This window comes from Polistes fuscatus, unplaced genomic scaffold (assembly GCF_010416935.1).
Source record: "Polistes fuscatus isolate 324 unplaced genomic scaffold, CU_Pfus_HIC Scaffold2, whole genome shotgun sequence".
Classification (NCBI taxonomy): domain Eukaryota; kingdom Metazoa; phylum Arthropoda; class Insecta; order Hymenoptera; family Vespidae; genus Polistes; species Polistes fuscatus.
In genome coordinates, this window is record NW_025113096.1 from 17675452 (window position 1) to 17693395 (window position 17944).

At 39.6% G+C, this 17944-nt stretch overlaps 1 protein-coding gene across 3 annotated transcripts in view; it reads left to right on the forward strand.

Moving 5' to 3' along the window:
- The window catches only part of LOC122516025 (RNA binding protein fox-1 homolog 2), a 71163-nt gene that overhangs the window by 19424 nt on the left and 33795 nt on the right, over positions 1-17944 (forward strand). Inside the window, exon 2 of one of the 3 annotated variants that reach the window (XM_043633521.1) lies at positions 3715-3761. The exons of 1 other annotated variant lie outside the window; for it this stretch is intronic. Coding sequence is in view for 1 of the 2 variants with exons in the window: in XM_043633518.1 (XP_043489453.1) it covers positions 10193-10204 (12 nt within the window). In the remaining variant the exon portion in view is untranslated. Of the gene's footprint in view, positions 1-3714; positions 3762-8962; positions 10205-17944 lie in introns of those variants that run through there. One more of the 3 variants, XM_043633518.1, reaches the window with a different exon arrangement.

Here is a 17944-nt window from a genome sequence, read left to right on the forward strand (position 1 = left end):
TTATTGTAGAAAATAATTTATAAATAATTAAGATACATTCTTTTTTTAATTCTTTTGATAGAATACTAATGCACATAGTTTCTTCCCAGTGTGAATAAAAAGAAGAAGGTGTTTTCCAAGATCTTTCATGATCTCGTCGACTTTTTCTTATCGTTGTTGAAAATAATATGCGCACTCTCTTCCAGTAAAATGATTGATCACCTATGCGGAGAGAATAAGTTTTCTAATGCTTTGAATAAATATATTTTAAAAGAATTATAATATTTGTTTCTTCTAGAATCAAGATTATTATTTTTACCTTTCTACAGATTCATGTCTTGTTTATTCCTTGTAACTGCAGCTGCATTCTATTCACATAATAATTTACATTGAATCTCTACAAAGGAGACATTAGTTAAAAGAAATTTGTATATCGTTAACCATTGGAAAATGAAATTTATATGCATAGATCCGATGCTAGAATGGAGTCTTTTTCTTGGGTGTGTTACAGTCTTTGATTGGAATAAAAAATGTAGAGCCGCATACTTAGCTAAAACTATTTAAGAAAGTAGTTTATGTATGAAATATAAAAAATATAAAAAGAGAAGCAGAGCACCATAAATTGAATTAAAAAATAATATAATACATTTATTTTACTCGGTAAAAGTATTTTAACTGAACATAATATTTTGCTATTTTACTTACTATTGTCTGTTATAATATCAGGATAAAGAAAACGATTGTAATTCATTGGTATTCTTAGATTAAAATCAGAAAATTTTTATCGTATGGTTAAGGCATAACAAATCAAATAGCATGTTATCTAGTTTATTCATTTTCAACCTAAATTGATGATCACTATAGAGAAGAAATGAAACGAATTAAAACTAATGAATAATAATACATACGTTAGTTTACCTCAAAAAACTAATAAATAATAATACATACCTCAATATTAACTTCAAAAAAGACTTTTATTACTAATATTTATAAATAATCAATGTTTTTGAAGTTATTTTTGAAGATATTCACATTTATTTAATGTCAATCACCATTGTATGTAATAATTAAATAATTTCAAAACACATAAATAATTTTTATTTGTATCGATATAAAACACGTGTTGTGTATGTAGAAATATCAGAATATAGATATCAGTCCACGCTAAATATAAGGGAGATATATCGACTTACTTCATGCAGTTAATTTCATATAGTTTTGCCCGCGCATCGTAAATGCCGACAAACTTCATCCTGTCAATTCTTTGGTCGGTGCGCGCGCATCGTAAAAATTCACTCTCATCATTTTTTCCCAAACGCGCTAAAAGAAGTATAATTTCAAAAATGTCTTCCTTCGCTCATTATTTTGATTTCCTTAGGTATCGACGCGCATCCTCGTTTTAGTTTTTCCAAAAAGATCTGCTCACGTTTTTTTCGAGGACGAGGCGCTTTTTTTCTGTCTCGCAAGATCGTAGCAAAAAGACTGAAATCTCAGAGAGAATAGTGTGAGAAGCTCTTTTCGCGTAGAAGTTGTCGGTTGTTCGAAAAGAGAGAAGAAAGAAGAAAAAGAGGAACGAGGCTAGCGGGTCCTTCGTTATTTATTTCTCGGCTCGGCCGTATCCCCTGGTCTACGGATTTTTCTCCTGCTAGAATCGCATAGTCTCTCTATTCGGATCTCTCAGGAGGAAAGAAAATATGTTGGTTCTCTTTCTTTCAGTACTTTCTTTCAAAACGTAGACTGCACTTTTCTTTCGTTTGCCGTCGGTGGATGCCATCCTTGAAAATTTTGGCGAGGGGAATAGTTAAATAAGGAAACGTTCGAGAGACAAAATGAAAAGAAGGAGGCGGCCGGAATTCCAGGTGGAAATAAAATATCTACGAGGAAGCTTTACGACAAAGTTCCTTCTTATAAATTATGCGAATGCGATCGTTAAGGTAGATTTCTTCTACCGTTGTGAATCGCGACAGACGACGTACAGAGGCTTCTTTGAAAAACTTTTATCTTTCCGCCCACCTATTCGTCGCGAATATTTTCACGGTTGAGCGACACTCGAATCTTTCAGTCCTTCTTGCGCGGAAAGTTGATGAAACTTAAGCGCTAAATAGGAAGACGTACATCCTCTCATTTACTCCTTTCTTTATCCATACTTGTTCCAGTAGTTTGAACGCAAGTTGCACCATCTCAACCTAAAAGGACGAAGCACGATCGTATGTGCAACATTTGATTAATCGTTCCTATTTGCACCAACTTCGACTCTGAGTAACGATTATATAGTAATTAGAGGCTTACGATTGAAAATAGCTAATCAGCATTTTCACGGTCTAAGAAAGAATGCATTCATTGGTTGCATGGGATCGCTCCTCCCTATATTATAGTTTTATTTCTTTTTATTTTAATCACAAAGAAAATAATAGCTGTTACGATTCCACAGTTGCAACGTTCGCATCATATTACCTAGTCAAATTGGAGCTTTAGTTTCTCGCAAAGTTTCACGCATTGTTTACCCGATAAATGTAGTTTAGAGTGAAAAGTTATTGAAAAACTTCATTATGTTATAAAAAAGAGATATGATTCTCGCTCAACGAACTTCTCCTTGTATTTCATTTGCGATGAAAGATGTCTTTCTTTTCGATCAATTTCCGTAGGATTTCCAACAAAAGTAACTTTCTCTCTCCCTCTCTCTCTTTCTTTCTCTCATTCGACTTACTTCGAGAGCTTCTTCCTATAGAATCGTAGTCTGACGTTCGCACGATTTATATGCGCTTTGCTCGACCGATTCGCCGAGCTAGCGGAGAAAATCGAAGAAGCGGAAATATAGTTTAGCGATTAGAATTCTCGAAAAGGAGGAAAGAGGGATCGCGATCGACGATGCAAACTTTTCACGGGTCAAAGTTTAACACGATTCGTTTAGCAAGGAATTAAAGTGGAGGTAATGCTAAAGTGGAAATAAAGTCGATGAAATCGAGTTAACTCGGAATCATATAATCTGCCATCAAATTTAGTTTTCGTGACAACGAAAATAAGAAGGTTCGTTTATATCGCAAAACATTCGATACAACATTTTAGTTGCGTAAATATTATGAACGTTTTTCAACGAACAGAGATCGCGCACTGTAAATATGTGGGAAAGAATGGTTAGTTTCATTCACAGGCGAAAAAATATCGAGGCATTCGTGTTCGCTTTTAACGCCTTTTTCTCTCTTTTTTTGACGTCGCTGGAAAATTCCTCTTCTCGTGCACGCAAACGTACGAAAATTTTCATGAAAAATTTGCGTTTCCGGAGGCGATCTTATGTAAAAGATAAAAGTAAAAAAGGAGAAATCGAGCTTAAAGATCTTCGAGCGAACGCGAGGGACACGTCCAAAATTTTTCCATTTCAAATCAAAATCGACGAAAGGTCGATCGAAAATTTTGCGGATATAACTTTGGCGAAATAGATGGAACGGGGGGATTAAACGAGAGAATCTCGAACGGTCGAACAACGAAAACTCACCGAGCGATCGCGAAAGAACGATAAGGATGCATCCGGTTATCGCTTCCGGTCGATCGAACGGCTTATCGGAAAATCGTCGGCCTCGTCGTCGCTGTTGATCGAAGCAATAACGGGGAGTACCCCTCGATTTCAAAAGCGGAAACGAATTGATTTTTTCTTATACTATTTTCATTTCTCCTCCCGCCCTTGAATATCGACGAGTGTATGTACATCCTTATAGTGTACATTTTATTTTTTTTCAGGATTATCCAGCACTCCATTAACGCCTCGCCGGATACCGCTACCCGTAGTGAGTAATTTTATAATAATCCCATATTTCGCGGAGAGATCGTAGATAGAAACAAAAATATTGTATTTTATGCGCGCTAAAGGTGAAACGAGTCCGCTTATCGATCATCCGATAGTAGAAAAATCGAAAGATTAGTTTCTTTTTTGCTTGGAAACAAAATGAAGCGCTCGAACTCTATTAAATGGATTCCGATGCGAGATGATGCGAGCCGCGACGCGAGCCGAGTTGAGCCGATGCATCAACGAACATTCGCGAGGACGAATCAACCGGTAGGAATTCGAGTTTGCCGAGTTTCTCTCGAGGAGGTAAAGAGGATGGGTAATCGAGAAGGAAAAAGAGAAAGAATAAAAAACTTGAAAAGTCGGAGGATAGGAACTGTAGTAAGGTAGCATCTGTAGGAAGCGTCGGATTCAACGGCTACAAGAAGAAATGAAAGACTCGATCCTCTTACGTTCGCTTCTAAAGAAGAACTACTGAAAAATAATGTTCTTTACTCGGCCCGTCAAAAACGCGGCAAGAAATTTCTCTGGCAGTTTCATCGATCAAACGAGAAATTGGACGCGTAAAATTTCTCGAATCGTCTTCCGATTCTTATCAACAAATTATTGCGGCCGTCTTTTTCAAAAATTCGAAAAATAATGAAATATCTTTCATATAATATTTTATTATATATTTTTTTATCGATTTTCCTACAGGAGAGGCCGCGATTTAATTCAACGAAATAAGCAGCGCCGGAAAGTTATGTACAAGCTATATTCTCGTCTTCTTTCATTTATTTCGAAAGATTCTGGTATAACGTCCAGAAAAAAACGTACCACTTGAAAGAGAACAAGTTTCGAGAATTTGTTGCAATTTTTTCTATCCCCAATATAAACCATTCAATAATGCGTTGATATTTTACGTCGTTGTGCATTATTTATTCCACAGTTTCTACTGCAAATAAAGTGTCTCACATACTGATATATTATAAATAAATTACATAAGAAGTACCTACATATATATGTTCGTTTCTAGTACCTACGGACTTTACACATTATTTACGCATATACATAAATCTCGTTTGTTTCAATTACCCAAACCTTTTTCTTAATTGTATATTCCGGAAGTAGAAAATTGGGTAGGTTTCTCGCGACCAATCTAGTCGGGTTAGACGGATACATATAGTACACATATCTATATGGCATTATTCGATGGTAAAGATTTCCTGAGAGAAAATCGTGCTATTGAATTAGAATCGAGAATATGTGGAATATTTCCGAGTCGAAAGGCTGAAAAGAAAAAGGCTGGGAGAGTTCGAATAGGTGAGAAAGAAAGAATAAACCCATGGGAAATGCATTGAAAATTCGCTGAAAAATGTTCTCTTATCTTTTACGCAAACGACAAAATTAATAACGTAGATGTTTCAATAATCCACAAAATGAAGATGAGTAAATAATATCATTTTTGAATCGAAAGTAGACTCTTAGAAGGTCTCTTGTTTCGTCGGTTTCGCAAACAAGTTTCACGAGAAGAATTTGACAAAAGAACTGGATTAATAGACTGCAATTAGAGAGATAGGCGTAAGGCGATACTCGCATCCCTCGGCGACTGGCTTTTTTTAGCCTTTACCAATTAAATCGCAGTCCGCTGAAAGCTTGGACCGCGCGATCGAAAGAAAAACGGCAGATGGAACGTTGTGGACTCTGCAAAATGAGCCAGGAACAATGTGAGCTTTTAATTCTACTTACATTTGCATGCCGTTTTCACCAAGGATTTATGTGGAAGCTGCAAAAACGCGAGTGCTGTAATAAAGAAATTTCATGCGAAAGAAAAAAATCCTTGATTTCCATCTATATAATGTTTTTTCTCTCTCCGTGCGTTCGTCTTTCCGTTGGTCTTTCTGTCAGTCGAAACACCCGTTATGCGATATGACGACTTTATTTATGCAAAGGGAAAATAATGAGAATAATTTTCGTTTCTCTCCATAGAGCACACTCGCGTAACGCGTATTCCTGCACGTTTGATCATAAATTTGTAGCGCGCTCGAGGCCAATCCAATTTCAAAGTTGTAATGTGCGATCAAGTCGAGCGCGATTTATTTGACGGCATCGATAAAAGTCCGAATAAACATTAGTCGCATCGAGCATGCACGAATATCGATCTTTACCTCCAACGACGTTCTACTCGACGATAGTGCTTTTATATTTGACGATACTATTCCGATACTAATTCGATACTTTATACGCTTCTGTCAAATTTCATCATTTTTTACCTCGATAAAGTTCAAGAAGGTCCTCCTCGGTAATAGTAGTACTACCGGCTAGGAGCTGATTCTACGTGAAAAAATAAAACAAAACTTGTAAATTGATATGCACCTAAAAGAAGCTTTGAATGAACAAATATTTTATCCAATTTTTCTCTCTTCCCTACCCAGTTGTATAACAAATGCTACTGTAACGTGTGAACGACGATCATCGAGCAACGTACAAAATAAATTTCTATCGTTGAAATTATCTTTGGAGTAGGTTTTTATTTTCGTAAAATAACTTGACGATAGACCACGCAAGATGACACCACCGTCGCTCATTTTGGAGAAGCGCGCCTAAATACACGTTCGAAAGCAATTTGCACCATTTTCTGGCATCATGCGTTCCTCTCATAGTATCAGCAAACAATTCAACGCAGAAATTCTTCGAAGAGTACATTTACGTAATGTAAGAATCAACTTTTCCCTCAACTATGAATGGGAGCATCTAAATATGGAAATATGGGTACGTTCATCCGAGATTTATCTACTTCAAAAGAATGTCCCGATCGGGTGGTCACGATCAAGGTCAACAATTCCCAACGAATAAAAATGCTATTTCGTAATATTTGTGGATTTTATAATAAATGTCAAAAATTACCTATTCCAACATCAAAAGGATAGATTTGAAAAATTAAAGCTTATTTGCTTTTCATCATTTATTTTTCATCGGACATGGTCGTATTCATTACGTACATGTTTTTTACAAAGAATATTACACATGTAAGGATTTTTTGGAGAAAGATTTTCAAAAATAAGTATTTTACTTTTCTTCAATTTCATTTTTATACACATTTATGTCAAATAACTTTAACATAGGTAAAGTTCAAGTAATGGTAGTAGCCATTTTCTGTTACATGTATATCGTATCTTTCTCTCTTTCTCTTTCTCTCTTTCTTCTTCTTCTCTTTTCGCGCCAATACATTTGCCAACATTATAAATTGAGTTCCTTTTAATCATTGAAATCAAAATCGTAGCGTGCTCTCGTGTCGATACTAATAATAAATCAATATTTTATATTTTTTTGTATGAATTGTGATAAAGTTTCAACGATTCGTGCATATTCCTTCATATAAAAATCATAAATTGCTTGATAGCAAGTAGCACGTTCGAACGAGACCAGTAGTAAATTCTGCCTTACCGACGGTATTCGTATTCTGTATTATCAACGTTTAAATGAATCATACATGAATTTTGTTAAGACTACAAATTTAATTATAGAATTAATAAAATATAAAAAGCGATTAAATATTGGATGCGTTTAATGTTTTTATATTATTAATAATAATATAATCGTATCTCAAATTATAAATGTATGTTTATCATTGGTCGGTATCAGAAAGTAGTGTGCGTCGATATAGTAGTTTTCTATTAGCACATCGGATAAGTTCTTCCGTTAGTTATGAAAACATCAATTTCTGATTCGCGGTAAATCCTCATCATACGACTCTCATTAAAATTAGAAAAAAAGAATGATTTCAATAGTCAGTAAAATAACTTCGGTGAGTCAGAATTTGTAGCATTTTAAGAAAATAATGTTTTTGTAATCGAGAAGTAAAAAAATGTGCTTCTAACAATTTCTCAAAGAAATCGTAGAATTTCTCTCTCGTGTTTATAGAAGAGAAAAGCGCAGAAGTCGAACTTAGAGCATGTTTAAAAGCGACGACGAAATATTTACGCGCCTGTAAAGCCTCTCCTCATATTATACGGAGGCTTACCACCGTATACGTATCCTTAGAGAAATAGACAAAGTTTGGATATGATTAGTAAACTAAAAAAAACACGTGAAGTGACGTAATCTTTCAGAAAACACAGACCAGGAGAAAAAAGATGAGCGTAAAAAGACTCATATTTAGGGATATTCATTAAATACCATTCAAGTAACTTTTTACAAGATTTACGGTTATTATAATAACATTTTTTTTTTTACAATTTGGATAAACTAATAAATAAGAAAATACTAATATACCCGAAGACTTTTTCAAGCAATAGTTGGAGTGGAAGAGAAAGACGGAGAAAGAGAGAGAGAGAATAGCTGAAAATTACGATCGTGCTCGAGGATAAATTTAGTACGCGTTTCTTCTTTCGGGGCCGAAGCTGAAGAGAAGGGACTTTCGAGAATCCAAACGGCAACTCTTGTCATCGAGTGCCACTCGTCCGAACTTTATTTCTATCGCATCTCGGGATGTAACCTTTAACTTTCCTCGGAATGAAATCTCACTCCCTTGCATTCGCCCCAGTATACCTGTAGATATATTTCATTTTATTCTCCTAGCATTGATTAGAGAAAGAGCCTTTATATATATTCCTCTGATTTATTTGGAAAATGTTATTTCATCTGCGACGGGAGCATGCAAAATATTAAGATGGACGATTTGAAAAAGTTATTTTTCATCCTGACCAAGAGGTAGATGGTTTTCAATGGTGTCAGAGATCGGTAGTTAATTCTGTACTCGACTTAATACTCCCTCGTAGTTGTCATGGAGACGCCACTTCAGTATTTCCCCTTCATTCATGACGGGAGAAATAGAGAAAGATAGAAAATGCTTTCAAATCGTATTAGCCCCTGTCGATGTCTCTGCTACTACTTTGCGGTCCGAGAATGTTACGCGTGTCCTTAGAACGTAATCGACGTTTATTCAAAGCCGACAAGTATCTTTAAAGATTTATTCTTTTTTTTTGCATTTCAATCCGTTGATAAATGCTTAAACACATTCGGAGGATATAAATCGACTCTCTCTTTGTCCAGCTCCCTACGAGATCGATCTCCTTGCCGCGATATAACGTTAGTTCTATTTTCGAGCCAAGAGGATAGCATAGAAACAAAGCTTTCAATAATGTATCAACAAATTCAGATAGATCCGAAAGCTGGTTGGGATAAAAAGACGTTCGATCGCAGCATCAACGTCGAAGGAGTTTATATATCTCTCTTCCTTTGGCTCGATAAATTGATTCTCCCACTCCCTCCTCTTTCTCTTTGACCCTTGGGGCCGAGGTAGGGGACATAAAACATTTATAGTGTCAAAATGGTGCGAGCAAGAAGAAGACAGGATTTGAAATGGCGTAGCGTTGGGATCACCGACGAGAGCAGGCGCATATGCGTCGCAGATGCAACTTCCGAACGTATGAGGATCCATCCGTACGGACGTGGTTCTAAAAATATGCAGTGCCCTCGTCGTTAACCATTTTCAAGCTGGAGAATATATCACGATCGTATCGATCGACGTCCGTTCCAGTCAATTTTGAGTAGCTGTTATAAAAGGCCGTGACATTTTTTTATTAAAAATAGATGTAGAATAATAGACAAATAATTGTTGTAAAAAAACTCAAGCTCGGCGAATATAATTCGAGCACCAGGTATATTTGTAGCAAGCGAAAGCGCGCCGTTTGGTTTGCTAGGCTACCGTCGGCTGTACCACGGCAAACGGCAAGTAGATGGCGCTGAGCGCAACGATGGCGACGGGTGGATGCGCGAAGAGTCAGTCGTAGAGGCACCACGCACGGTGACGGTTGTTGCTAGATTTATACAGACGACGAATAGAGCGGCAAGTAGCGAGCCGAACGAGTGAAAGAAAAAAAGAGAGAGTAGGAGAGAGCAAGTTTGACGAGCCAAGACGAAAAAGAAGGACAGATTCTTTGCTTGCGTATCCCGACCGTTTGTGGACCGGATCGTGCTTTCATCTTCCTCGTCGATTCCTCTTCGGCCGTACGCGGTTGTTGGTGCGTGCGAGAAATTGCCTTGGCGCGCGCGCGCGCCCCAGTGCGTGCGCGGAGTTAGAAGAGGGAGAGAGATCGCATCGCATCGCATCACACTCTGTCTCTTGACGACGCCGCGTCTTTCTCTCGAGCGAGATACTTTCGAGTGTTGTGTTATTCTCCGTAAGCCGGACGCAAGACAGGATTCGCTATTTGCGTGGCTGCGCGCTGTCCTGAAGGGGCCGGAGGAAGAAGATACACGCGCAGCAAGTAGACAGCAAGTAGATAGAAACCGATCGAGAATCTAAGAGAAAGAGGGAAGTGGAAGGTGGGTGAGAAGGGGAAACGGAGCTCCGGAGGTTTCCAGTGACGGATTTTTGTTCGCACAACGGTGGAGCAAAACGGCCTCAAACTGTGGGGCTCTGGGGCGTTCTTCCTTCCTCCGCAAGGGATGTACTACCCTGTAAGTCTGATCTTTGTTTATTCGCCTTAAATCGTTGTTTCCGCCTCTTATTGGGAGGCGGAAATGGAACGTTTTCGGGTGCGAGGAAGAGAGAAAGCTTGCGCCGGCCTCTCGGCATGACCGACGTGCTTCCGAGGCGTCGCTTCACCAGATGGCGCTTTCAACGTCCAGTTCTGTTCTATGCTCGAATCGTCTTTTACTTGATCTCATCCAAATTTTGTACTACGATAGAATAAAAGTAGACGACAAAACTAATCGATTCTTGATTTTTTCTCAAGTACAAAATTTTGGCGGGAAGCAAAAAAATATTCGTAAATACTTTTTTTCATATCCTTCAGTTATTTTTCACTTTCTCCTTTATTTATTGGACTTTGTATTATCCCTTGTTAGCATTAGTAAACATAGGCTAGGTGCGTTTTATTTCATTCACGAGTACGAGACTTATCTTTTTTTATTCTCATCTTCTTTCTTGGCAGTGCCAACAAAGGCATCGTTGAGGTTAGTATGAGCAGTGCGAGAGAGAGAGAAAGAGAGAGAGAGAGAGAGAAAGAGAGAGAGAGAAAGTGAGTGGGTGAGTGAGTGAGTGAGTGTGTAAGCAAGAGCAAGAAAGGAACGAGTGGGGGAAGCGGGGAGAGCGATAGTCTCGCTTTCGTGGTCGCGGACAGAGGGACGCTTCGTCGACTGCGTGCCTCCAAAGCTATAGGACGCACCGTGGATTCCCGGAGAGTTTATTTCAGGAATAGAGAGATCTTTATTCGTACGCAAGGGAAGAGAAGGAGAAAGATCTGCTTCTTGGAACGTGCTCTTTCCAGATCGATAACATACGCTTTAGCTCGAATTTTTTAGTTGCAATCGAAAAATGCGCAGATTTCTTATAAAAAAAAAATGTAAAACTTTTGATCTTTCAATAAATGCTAAAAGAATATTTCGACAAACTCGATAAAAGCTTTATTGTCGGGTTTCTTTCGTCTTAGAATGTGCCCAAGAATAAGATACTTTACGTAAAAGAGATAAAAAAAAACAAAAAGAAAAAAGAAGAAGAAAGTATGTTGTACGGAGAACGGAGTAAATCGAGCAGAAGGAATAGGTAAAACGGTCGATAAGAAAAATAGAGATAAATAGAGATTAACAAAGTTGGAGAGGTAGAAAAAGAGATACGTAGAGACAAAGTTAAATATCAACCCACCTTCCTTTTTTATTTTCGATTTTTGCTAGAAAAAAAGTTTGTTTTGTTCTATCCGCGAAAGAACGAAGAATTTAGCACTAGCCTTGAGATAAAGAGACAGGCTTTCCTTCGCGAACATGGTTATCGAAAGAGCCAACTACCTGCATTGGACCAAACTGGTTATGCTATTCGAAATTCGTCGGTTGCTTCAGCTACGGGGCGTCGGGAAGCTTTGCCAAACGAGCTTTTTCGCTTATTGTTAAATTTGCTATTCTTTTATTTGCTTTTTATTGTTAAGTCCTCAGAGGACCGAGTACTTTTCATTTTCTCAGATTTTCCCTCGAACTAAAGTTTTCTTCCTAAAAGCAGTATCGTTTATTTTACAGGAAGGATTGGTTTTTTTATTCGCCACAGAGTATTTAAACCAGTGTACCTTTTAAACGCGCTTGTATTTATTTCCATTTCTGTCCGATACTATAGTATAACGATTAGTAGGTGTATCTATCGCATCGAACAATCGGAGCAAGTTTCCTTTTTGTCTCTCTAAGAGCGGATGTCTCAAGATCATAGTTGCGTAACAAACATCGTTTCTCCTTAACGATTGGACTTACTCGATGTCCTCTTTCTCTCGTCTCGTATTTACGCTCTTATTTGCTCGCACGCAAACCCCAAAATATAATAGAAGCGTAAACCGCCGTCGACCTCTTCACGAGTTCTTCCCGCGCATCAGAGATTCACGCGTCGAATCGATTTTCATTCTAGTAGATTGAATAACAAGTTGTTCAATCGCGAACACTAGCCGCGTATCAGAATCAACTCCGTCGATATATCAAAGATCCTTTTCATAGTAGCTGCATCGAACAGCTGTTCGTGATAAGTACCGAGATAACGATTACGGGAGTCTTTTGTTTGAGTCTTCGAGATCGCACTTCCCCTTCTGTTTGACGGCTGTCAACGAACTCTAGAAAATATCATCTTCTTTGTCTGGTTGTCTTTCGACTTGCGACCCTTCGTAACACCTCTTGCTAGTTTTCTAGCAAAAGACTTTATGACGGAAAGGAAACGCCGAGTAACGAGAGGATGAGTATTTTGTCCCAAAATTTGGGAACTCTAACAAAACAGCAGTCTTGGAAAATATGGCTTTGCCACCTACGTAAATATTTGCGAAGCTTGCTCGTAAATAGACATAGATGAGTCACAGCTGAGTCAGAGAAAAAGAGAAAAGAGATGAGAAGATAGCGGAGTAGCCAAATTATTTTTCTTCAAACTTGACCGACTCGAATCGAAACAAGATCCTTCGATGTTTCGATTTTTTATTGGTTCGGTCTAGCGGGAGATACGGGCTCTTTTATTTTCGTTGGCACAATTTTAGAGATGCAGGTACCGTCAGAATCGAGAAGACGCGAGAGAGAAAGGAGCTCGATTTCCAACGTTTCTTAAAGAAGAAGGTTATCTTGGAGGAGTGTTTGCTTTCGTCGCTAGGGTCTCTATGTGTAGGGCGCCGCGGCACTGCGGTGTAAATATCGATCGTGCCGGGCTAGTCGCAGCTTCTCTCGGAGTCGTCCAGGACCACCCACGCATCCGTCCCTGGCGCCACCCTCTCTTTCCCCGGACTTGACTCTTCGACTCGGCTGCCACCTTTTCTCCTATCTTTCCTACTAATCAAATATTTCCAGAATATATTACACGTATATAAATACGTATATGTCACTTTTGAAGTTTTCTTTTCGAAAGATTGCGGGGAGAGGAAGAAAATGTGTCCGCTCTATTTTCCTTCGGAACATGTCGCTTTACTTTCCTCTGCTCGGAGCTCGAAGCTTCCGAGTATCGATCCTCTCTCTCTCCCTTGCTTCTTTTTTGCTCCCCTCTCGAAATCGTATTATTTCTATCTAAAGAGAGAGAAAAAGAGAGATGGGGGAAGGCAATTTGGAAAAAGTGAGGCCTGATGTTGATAACGGGTGACGATAACGAGGCGCGGTCATTTCAAAGGTTATCCGTATCAGAAGCTTGCTTTCTCTGGCTTCTACAATTTTCTTTGAATTCTCGAGCAAACGTCTGGAGGCGTCTCGCTTGTGAAAAATACGCGTCGATCTATTTGGAGCGTTCGCCGAAGGGCTGCGCGCGCCTGTTTACGAAGATTTACGAGTTTACCGATATTAAAAGGCAAATGTTATTTACGATTGACGGCTACATTGTAGCGGAAGATACTGGCTAAAAGCGTGTCGGTGGTGCGATCCCTTAGCTTCGCGAAAGATAAAGATAGAAAAATGTCCACGAATAACGCACCATATTTTAGTACAAATTACATCCAAATTGTATTATTCTTTTGGAAGGTGCTTTTATCTATTTTTGCTTTTTGAACTGTAGTCGTATTGACATTGTAAGCGATAAAAGAAGCGACAAGACTGCATAACGAGGGGAAAGTTGATCAAACTATTTGAGCAAAGAGTCTAATCTCGAGTCGAAATAGTTTCTTATTCTCTTTATGCTCATGTTAGATCCTTTCTTTGAATTAGTCTTTTTATTTTTTTCTCTGGAACGTTGACGGATTATAAAAATTATACGCCGATATTCAAATGGTGACTAAAGCGAAATCCGAAAATAGATTCGTGCATCAAATCTTAGCGCGCGAGAAACGCGCTCGAATCGACCAATATCCGAGTTGATGCTATTGATCGTATGTTTTGCATATGCGTGTAACATCGATCGAGTTAGTTGTCAAAGAGGAAGGAAATTTAAAAGGCGTCGTTATTATTCATTTTGAAAACGTCGATCGGAGCGGTCGGTCGACGGTCGGTCGATAGGCGAGACTCGAAAGAGAGAGAGAGAGAGAGAGAAAGAGAAAGAGAAAGAGAAAGAGAAAGAGAGAGATGTTGTCTCGCGTGGTCACACGTACACACACCTATATGCCTTTGAAGAAATAGTCGTCCATGTACGTAGCGACACACCCGGTGTGCATGCCTTGCTTGCTTCTCAGGACGCGCACACTCGACGGCGCGCATTCTGAATAGCTCTTGTCGTCGACGTAAACATACGTACGCTCGTCTCTCTTCCCTATCACTCTCTCTTCTCTCTTTCTCTTCTCTCTTTCTAGCGCTCCGTCTTCCTCGCAAGCCTGCCGTCGGAGATTGTATCAGCGAGTCTCGACTCGAAGGTTCATTGATAAAATCGTTTCGTCTCCTCTTTTTCTCCTTCTATTGGAGAGAAATAAACTAATGATACATTTTTCAAATCTTCCAAATAGGCGAAATGACGAGGTCGAAAGGTCGTTCTATATCTCCTTGCCCGGCTCCTTCAAATTCCGATAATTCGAGGGTTATCGATATCGAACGAAATACATACCTATATTTTTTCATGGACTTTATTTCTCTCGTTGAAATTGATACGAATCGATTGACTCAAATATCAGTCCAGTGCGAGTAAAAGCTAAGCGAAGGAAGCATTGTTTTTTTTCATAGCATCTCGGTGCAGGGCGAAGCTAGAAATCGGGTTCGACTCGGTAGAGATCGATTTCGAGATCATTTCGCGTAATTCGAAGCTTCGCACGAATCTCCTTGCGCGGCTGCTGGGTTCTCGGCGTGAGAAAGCGCGCACACGCGGCTCCAATTTCCTTGCTCGAAACGCACAGCTGTCTTTTGAAAGTTCATCATAAGCGGCTCTTTTCCAACTAAACTTTTCATCTCTTCTCTGAATTCGTAACATCTGCCCTCTGAACAAAATTTCATTCGCAATAGGTGCGTTTCTAAGGATCCTCGATCATTTCGATTCATGCAGGATCTTCTTGTCATGCACACGGAATAAGCGTACCTCATTAAAATGCTTTAAGCGGGGCGCATGCGCGCGATGAATTTCTCCCGAAGTAAGGACCAATCGGAAGCCGCGTGTGTGTAGTTGATGAATAATTCAAACTTTAGTCGTCGACGACTGCCATGCTCTCAACGTCTCGACGAGCGAGTAGTAAAATAAACGGAAAGAGATAGAGGAGGGGCTCCGACTTTTTCCAATTTTTTCTTTCCGATGTTTTGTTCATTTCCCCTTTTCGATTATCCTTAGGTTGCACCTAGGTTGTGTCTAAGTTGCGACTTAAAGCTAAGCTTAGGACTCGAAAAGAACGGTTGGAAAAACAGAAAACTGTTGCGTCGTGTCGCAACATTTTATTGTACGCGATAATTCCTGAAGGCCGCTAACGAAACTAATTGGGTGTAACGACACTCCGTCATAAGGTCGATTCTGCCTCGACAATAGTTTTTTTACAACGCGCTTATCGTAGTCTCCCTTTTCTCTTCGTTCCTCGAGTCGACGTCGAACGATTGGAGCGATTAGGCCCGCATAATCGGGGTTGTCTCTTTGATCTCGAGAAGAGTAACTCTTTCTTTGAAAATCATTTTAAAGGATGTTTTTTAAATAATTTTTCTAATCGGTATCACAGAATCATTTGACGAGATAAAGCAACGGGATAAAGCAAAGCTGATGAGGCGCGTGGAGAAATTTGGTGAAAAAATTAGCGCGATCATCATTATCGTCGTCGTAGTTCAAGTCGTAGTCCACATCGTAGCCGTTATTGCGTCGTCCCAACCAACACAGCTCGATGCGATCGTTGCGTTGATGGTTTTTGATTGGCCGGAAGTGACGTCACGACACGCATCGCGAGTCTACTCGCATTAATCCGTAGCAGCTCCCGCGTTCTATACGCCATACGTTCCGAGGATACCGTACGGAGATGCACCATCTTTTTTTCCTCTTGCTAGTTCTCTTGAAATGACCGAAAAAAACAAGCCTTTCTTATTTACAAACAAGAAACTCCTAGATATCGTTAAAGTGAAAAATTCTATCGAGGTGATAGGAGAGGAGTAATATTTCATAACGATTCGACCGGCAGACTGACGGATTGCGGTTTTTCAGCGCAACACGTAAGATCGTGGTTTCGATTGGGTGAATAAGGTTGGCAGTGAAAGGCGAGAGGAGACGCGTAGCGAAACATCCAAATTCGACTGGGAAAGAATCCCATCGGAGTTAAAAGATCCTCCACAATTTGGATGTTACGGCTTCTATAGAGTAGCTCGGATAGTAGGAATCGGTAGTAGAACGGGGAGGGAGAGGAGAGGCAGCCTTTATGACCCCTCGGAGGCAGCAGGCGGCAGGCGGTAGGCGGGCAAACGGGCAAGCAGGCAGGCAGAAACGGTCGAGTAGCGTGGGCCTTTGTGCCCGAGAGAGGATGGCTCCGTGCCAAAATCCGTCTACGATCCCTTCGTTCCATGGCTCCGTACTAACGGTCCTGCGAAAAGGAGTCTTTGCGAAATAATCGTCTCGATCATCTCTTTCTCTCTCCGAGTTTTATCTTCGTTCGACCGAATTACAGCGCTAGACTATTTCTTCTTCTCAGCTCTCCGCGTATTATATATTGTATTATTTTTATATGTCGTTTAGAAGAAGACTGAAGTCAGTTAGCCAAATAGAGCGAAAATTTGGTAAGAGAGCTTGATTGGTACAGGAAGAAAGGGAGGATTCCCTTTGTAAAGGAGGCTAATACTACTTCGCAACGGGACTCCGTACCCTTTCCACAGGGATAATAACTTTACGTTAAACTAGTGGTTCTCAAATCGCTTCGAAAGACCTTGGCTAGCAGACGAGAAGAAAATTTGAGGAGTGCTCTCGGTCTCGAGCCTCTTGTTCAGGAATAACCAAACGAAATGAATTTTAGCCGTTTCTCGTGCAGTATCGTCCAATTTTTCTCTTCCAGCACGCTACCACGTGCTACCACGTCGGACGTTATCGAATCGCTCGTTCGAGTTAATTATTAATAACACGCGCTTATATATATATATATATATATTTCTTCTTAGCGTTTTTCGCTGACTAATCTCGTGGCAAGAAAACAATGAGAAGAACGACTCTTGTCTCTTTCCTCCTCGAGACATTTGATCTTGATATATTATCCAAGTACTTAGCATTTTTCCGAGCTGCGTCTAAATGAATTTTCTTTAAATTCAGTTAGGAGAACTCGGTCGTACGAGTCGCCGACCGTGGACTGTGATTAAGATTGAATGATTTCATATTAAGAGAGTTATTAATAGTCTCGGTTTTTCTCTTGGCTCGGTTTCAAAATCTTATTACGTCGACTTTTCTTCTCTCGTACGCACACCGGAAGGAAACCCTCCCTCGGTCTGTCTCACGATCCTGTCTCTTTTCTTTTTCCTCGCGAATTTATGAGGATCTCGACGACGAAATTGCAATAATCGGTCGTAGCCGGGATATGAGAGGATCGTTAAACGGCGAGGTTATTCACGTAATCGCGTGAATTATCGTCGCTGCCGTTGCTGCATTTCGTTAAATAGTTTTCAGTCTTTCCTTTGGATTTACAGCTTTCCATCTATTTTTACGCGAATGAGTATTGCTAAATTTGTGCTACGAGAATATAAGGAGAAAGAAGAGAAACATAGGAATATTTTCTAAATCTTTCTTCCCGCGTTAAAAATGAGCAAAAATAATTGATTATTTCAACGTTTCTCGTATTTTTCAATAAAGAGAGAAAGAAAATAAGATGCGTCCAGAATGGCTTTCATCGAAACAAATAT